General features: G+C 63.9%; 1 protein-coding gene across 1 annotated transcript; it reads left to right on the top strand.

Annotated features, from left to right (window-relative positions):
• Window positions 1–4608: 4608 nt before the first annotated feature.
• Window positions 4609–5774, top strand: NEUROD1 (neuronal differentiation 1). Its single transcript, XM_082001201.1, has one exon. The coding sequence runs from the start codon at window positions 4615–4617 to the stop codon at window positions 5698–5700; it is 1086 nt and encodes a 361-aa protein (XP_081857327.1). The 5' UTR covers window positions 4609–4614; the 3' UTR covers window positions 5701–5774.
• The last annotated feature ends 202 nt before the right edge of the window (window positions 5775–5976 follow it).

The raw sequence follows: 5976 nt of genomic DNA, 5'->3' as shown, positions 1-5976 counted from the left end.
AAATTATCAATATTTAATTCAAATGGAAATGCATTTGTTCAAGAGGAAAGAAAACACTTTATTTAAACAAGGTGGGACTCTGGGGGTAAATGCCTGGATCAAAAATAATTAGATTTTGCAGTTATAACAGCATCTAAATCCCGTCTGATAAGAATCCTTTTTCCTAATAACAGAGGTGGTTTGACACCGATAGCAAAGACTGCTGATGTTATTTAAACTCTAGCTCAGGCAGTAGCTGGCCTACCAATACAATTTAGGCATTTGCTTTAATGGTACATACTTCTCTGGTTTGTTTGTTTGTGTTTTTTTTAATCAATTTGAATTATATTTTAAATCTATTGTGATTTCATAATTGTGTGCGCTTGACTAAAAAAGAGTCATTTAAAAAACTGGTAATTAAACCTTGGTGGTGATGTGTTTTCCATTAACTAAATAGAAGTTTACATTTATAGAATTAAAACAACAACAGCATGTATCTAACAGGGAAAGGCTCAATAAAATTAATACACCGAGTCCTAGGGGAAAAAAAGAGCGGGAAAGGCACCTTAATCATTCGTACCGATCTGGAGCCCAGCTGTGCGAGGACGCTGGAGAGGGCTTGTGCGGTACAGACGCTCCCCGGCACCGGCCCGGGACCGGAGCGGTGCTTCCCGGCACTGCCGTCCCCGCTGGCGGCTGCCGGGCCGCCCCCTCCCCAGCCCGGCCCCGGCCCCGGCCCCGGCCCCGCGGTGCGGTGGAGGGGACGCTGCCCCTTCCCTCTTATTTTGTTGTTGTCGTTGCTATTTGGGCTGACCCTCGGGCTTTGTGCGGGGCCTCGCCGGAGAGGGTGGGAGCGGGGAGCGCGGCGGCGAAGGGAGAGCGCCCGGGCAGTAAATCACTCCCTAAATCGTAAGTGCGGCTCCCTCTCTCCAATAGCTTTGAGCCATTTGGGGAGGCATCCTTTCCCCCCGCTCTCGCAGGTGCAATATGAATCAATTATCTTAATTAAGATAATGCCGCAAACCCAAGAGATTTCCTCGGGAGCGGATTTCGCGCTCCGGACAACTGTCAGGCGCTTCCACAGCGCTGCCCTCCCCCGCCCCACCACACCACCACCACCCACCCCCGCTCCTGGAGGGGCCGGGAGCCGCAGGCGCGGCGGGGGCGGCCGGGCCGGGCCCGGCTTTGTGAGGACGCGTGCCGTTCGCGTGCCGCGCCGCGGGGGGGAAACGGGGGGGAGGCTAGAGAGAAGGGGGACTGGGCGGAGAGGAGAGAAAAAGCAAGGAAAAAGCAAGAGAAAAAGAAAAAGAAAGGATTCGGGCGGAAAAATAAGCAGAAGCCGAATTAGAAGCCAGATGGAGAAGGAGGAGTCTGTAGGTCAGGGAGGAAAAAAGACATGCTTGGAGAGAGAAAGTCAAGCGGCGGGGGAAGAGGAGAGGCGGGGAAGGTGGGAAACCGGAGCCGCGGAGCCAGGGGACAGCCCGAGCCGGGAGGGCAGAGTCGGCTGCCTGGGGGGCGGCCGGGGCAGCGGTGCCGGGGCAGCGGTGCCGGGGCAGCGAGAGGAGCGGGAAGGAAGAAGCCGGCGCGGCAGAGCCCCCGCCGCGCTTCGCCCGCCCGTGGCCCCGACGGGCTGCACCGGGGAGTGCCTCGAAGCTGCCGGCCTGGCTCCTCCACGGCCACGCGTGTCCCTGCGCCCAGCGCCGCCTGGGGCGGAACCAGCCCCACTCGGCGGGCTTTAAGCCCCGCTGTCCGACTGCCTGCCTGCCTGCCTACCGACCGGTTGCTGACTTTGCCCCCCGGGGAAGCTGACTGTGATGAACGCAGCGCTCCCCGGGGCCCGGCTCGCTGCCGGTGCCCTCCTCCTCGTGCTGATTTTGCCCGGTGTTTCCCCCAGCGCCCCGCTCTCCCGGGTGTATTCCCAGCCAAGCTCCGTCCAAACGCGGGTGACATTTTCCAGCAGCCAAGACAGGGCTGGCCCGGCCCCGTCCCTCCCCCGCGCCCTCAAAACCTGTGCAAACCTCACCGCGTCCGAACCGCCACCGCTCCAGCCGCGCGACAGCCCCGGCAGCGCCCCGTGAACGGGGTCGCGCTCCCGAGGGGGCGGCCGGCCCGGCGGGACGCCCGGCTCAGCCGCCCGGGACACGGGCATCCTCCGGTGCCCTGCCTCGGGGGCACCCATCGCCACGGGCAGGGGCTGCCGTTATGTGGGTAGGCACCGGCGCTGCCCTCCCGGCCCTGCCCCAGGGAACGGGCCGCAGCCGCCGGTGACCCGAGCGCGTCCCGCTCCCAGCCGGGCTCGTCCGAACCGGCGGCACACGGAGAACCGGCCAGCTTGGAAGTAACAAAACGCAGCCGGTTGCTCTTCGTATTCGATTACCGAGAAGGTAAACATCCCCGGGAGCCCGCTCCCGTCGCCCCCAGGGCTCTGTAGCTCACGAACGGGAGAGAAACATTTTAAAAATAACCTGACCTGGAAAAGTATCTTTCGAATCGGTCTCCGCAGGGCGGAATTACTGGTCTCGCATTTAAAGCCGCATGAGGCGAAAATAAATTATTCTTTTTTTTTTTTCTCCTTTTATTGATTAAATCTGCGGATAACGCGTGGCGGTAGCAAAGCTCCCCGTGTTGCCGCGCAAGGGGGATATCTCCCTCCTTAAAGCGCATCTCTAAAATTCGGCGGTGTTCGCAAACTCCGCCGAGGTGTTTAAAGGCGTTAAAGCCACCGCTCAGCACCTTTCCTTCAAACTCCCCGGTAACCGGCGGCATTTCCATCAAAAAACCCGGAGAAAGCGAAACAGCCTTTGCTCCAGACGGCAGGACAGACCGAGGGGCAAAACAACCCCGGGACGCCGTTTCCCCCAGCACCGGAGAAAGCCACGGCGCGGGAGCGGGAAGGACGGGGAGGCTCCGGGGGTCAGAGGCGCCCGTTAAGGAGCTGCTGGGGGGGGGGGTGGCGGGGACCCACGGAGGCCGCACCCCGCAACAATGGGAACAATGCGACCCCCCACCCGGCGGCGGCCGGGCGGGCGCGGTGCGGAGCTACCTCTCTGCTCCGCACCGCGCCCGCCCCGCCGCCGCCGGAGAGGGGGGAGTGGGGGCCGCCCGGTGACAGATGGCAGCGCCCGGCGGGCCACAAAGGGCGTGGCGGCTCAACGGGCGGGCGCGCGGCCGCATACAAATAAGGTGTTGTCACGTGGGAGGGGGGGGGACGTGGGCGGCCATATGGCGCGTGCCGCCGGGCGGGGCGGGGCGCGGCGCTGGGCGCAGGCGCGTTGGGCGGTGGCGATCGTCGCCGTTACCCGGGTCCCGGTGCCGGCCCCCCTCCCCCCCCGCCGCTCATCCTCGGTCCCGCTATATAACGGGAGAGCCCGGCGCTGCGCAACCTCGGGAAAAAAAAAAGCCAACGCACCCGGCGCCCTCGCAAGGAGCGCTGCGCCGGGGTTATGAGACCGTCACTGCGCAGGAGAGGCTGAGCAACGGAGGTAACGGGAAACCGGGTTTCTCCCCCACGGGAAAGGGGTTGGCGGCGGCTACCGGGGTGGGAGAGGAGCCTGAGAAGTTGGGGCGGGCGGGACCTGCCTCTGCCGGAGCAGCTTCGGTTTATGTTGTCGCTCGCGGTCGTGGGAACCGGCGGTCGTTGCTGCCGGTGCGTGCAGGCAGCTGTGTGTGCGCACACCTGTATCCATCCCTACACGCACACACGTATATGCTTCTGTATACGTAAACATATGTAAATGTATATGTGCTTCCGTGAGCACACACGTATGTATGTAAATGTATATGTGCGTCCATAGGAACACATAAATCTGTGTATGTGCGCCCATCTCTACACACACATACTGTATATGTGTATGTGCTTCCACCTATACACCTCCTAACTTCCAGCTCCCTCTCCGGCGCGGCAGGCGGCCGCCGCCGTCCCCCCGCCGGCCGCGCCCCGGCGGGCGGGCGGTATTGTTCGTCCCCGATGCGACCGGGGGACGGTCGTGGCCCCCCACAAAAGGCCCCGGCCGGCGGCGGAAGGGCTGACGAAGACGGAAAGCCGGGTCCGGTCCCGCACCTGTTACCGCAGCCCCGCCGCTCGCCATCCCACCGTGGGTACCCAGTGGCACCCCCGGGGGCGGAGGCGGGACCGAGGAGCCTCACTGGGAGAGGCTGAGCAGCGTCGGTCCTGCGGGAGCCGGTGCCCGGCGCCCGTCGGGGCGGTGCGGGAGCGCCGCGCAAAGCGGCGGCGGGGACAGGTGTCACAGGCGGCCATCCGTCCCTGTGGGTGTCCTGTGTGTGTCCCCGCCTTTCCCCCTCCCCGATTCGGCAAATGTGGTGTTTGTTGGTTTGAGGTTTTTTTTTATTTAAAAAAACCGCTTGGTCGGCTGGCGTCGTGCCGCCTGGGCTGCCTCCCGCACACGTAATCTGCTTATCTTCCCCGGTACTCTCGGTGAGTTACATAACGGCATCTGAACATATGTCAACTTAATTATAAGGCAGGGCCGCGAGACAATTAAAAGTTTGCGCTGACACCCTGGTGGAGCCGGGGCCCCCCGCCCCTCTCCCCCCCTGGAGAGGGGCGGGGGGCGCGGGGCCGCGGCCGCCACGCTGGGCACTGACACGGCTCTCTTCTGTCTCCAGAGGCTCACCATGACCAAGTCGTACAGCGAGAGCGGGCTGGTGGGCGAGCCCCAGCCCCAGGGCCCCCCGAGCTGGGTGGACGAGTGCCTCAGCTCCCAGGACGAGGAGCACGAGGTGGACAAGAAGGAGGAGGACCTGGAGGGTCTGCACGCCGAGGCCGAGGAGGACTCGCTGCGGAACGGCGAGGAGGAGGACGAGGAGGACGACTTGGACGAAGAGGAGGAAGAAGAAGAGGAGGAGGAGGACGATGACCAGAAGCCCAAGAGGCGGGGTCCCAAGAAGAAGAAGATGACCAAGGCGCGCATGGAGCGGTTCAAGCTGCGGCGCATGAAGGCCAACGCCCGGGAGCGCAACCGCATGCACGGGCTGAACGCGGCCCTGGACAACCTGCGGAAGGTGGTGCCCTGCTACTCCAAGACGCAGAAGCTCTCCAAGATCGAGACCCTGCGCCTGGCCAAGAACTACATCTGGGCGCTCTCCGAGATCCTACGCTCGGGCAAGAGCCCCGACCTGGTCTCCTTCGTGCAGACCCTCTGCAAGGGCCTCTCGCAGCCCACCACCAACCTGGTGGCCGGCTGCCTGCAGCTCAACCCGCGGACTTTCCTCCCCGAGCAGAGCCAGGAGGTGCCGCCCCACGTGGCGGCGGCGGCGGGCGCCCCCTTCCCGGCCCACCCCTACCCCTACCAGTCGCCCGGCCTGCCCAGCCCGCCCTACGGCACCATGGACAGCTCCCACCTCTTCCACCTCAAGCCGCCGCACGCCTACGGCGCCGCGCTCGAGCCCTTCTTCGAGAGCGGCCTGGCGGAGGGCGCCAGCCCCGCCTTCGACGGGCCGCTCAGCCCGCCCCTCAGCGTCAACGGCAACTTCTCCTTCAAGCACGAGCCGTCCGCCGACTTCGACAAGAGCTACGCCTTCACCATGCACTACCCCGCCGCCGCCGCCGCCGCGCTGGCCGCCGCGCCCGCCCACGCCGCCATCTTCCCGGCCGCCGCCTCCCGCTGCGAGATCCCGGTGGACGGCCTGGCGCCCTACGAGGGCCACCCCCACCACGAGCGGGTCCTCAGCGCCCAGCTCAACGCCATCTTCCACGACTGAGCCTCCCCCGCCCCGCGGGAGGGAGAGCCGAGCCCGGCCCAGCCGCCCGCCGGCGCCCACCACCTTGTGTACGCGGGGGCAGGCCGGCGGGTCCCGTCGCCGCCTTCGGGGCCGCCGCGTCCCCGCTCACCCTGCTCACGTCTTGCTTCCGCTCCGCGGAGCGACGCTGTAAATTTGGGGTAGGGGCACTGGGATCGCGTCAATTCACCTGATCGGGATAACAAAATCACAAGCAATAATTAGGATCTATGCAATTTTTAAACTAGCGATGGGCCA

This window comes from Phaethon aethereus (genome assembly GCF_964289735.1).
Source record: "Phaethon aethereus genome assembly, chromosome: 6".
Taxonomy (NCBI): domain Eukaryota; kingdom Metazoa; phylum Chordata; class Aves; order Phaethontiformes; family Phaethontidae; genus Phaethon; species Phaethon aethereus.
The sequence above is the reverse complement of the archived record's forward strand: the minus strand, read 5'-3'. Positions and strand labels throughout refer to the sequence as shown.

What these genes read in the sequence shown, in the direction of transcription:
- NEUROD1 (XM_082001201.1), top strand. Translation starts at nt 4,615, where the DNA reads ATGACCAAGTCGTACAGCGAGAGCGGGCTGGTGGGCGAGCCCCAGCCC.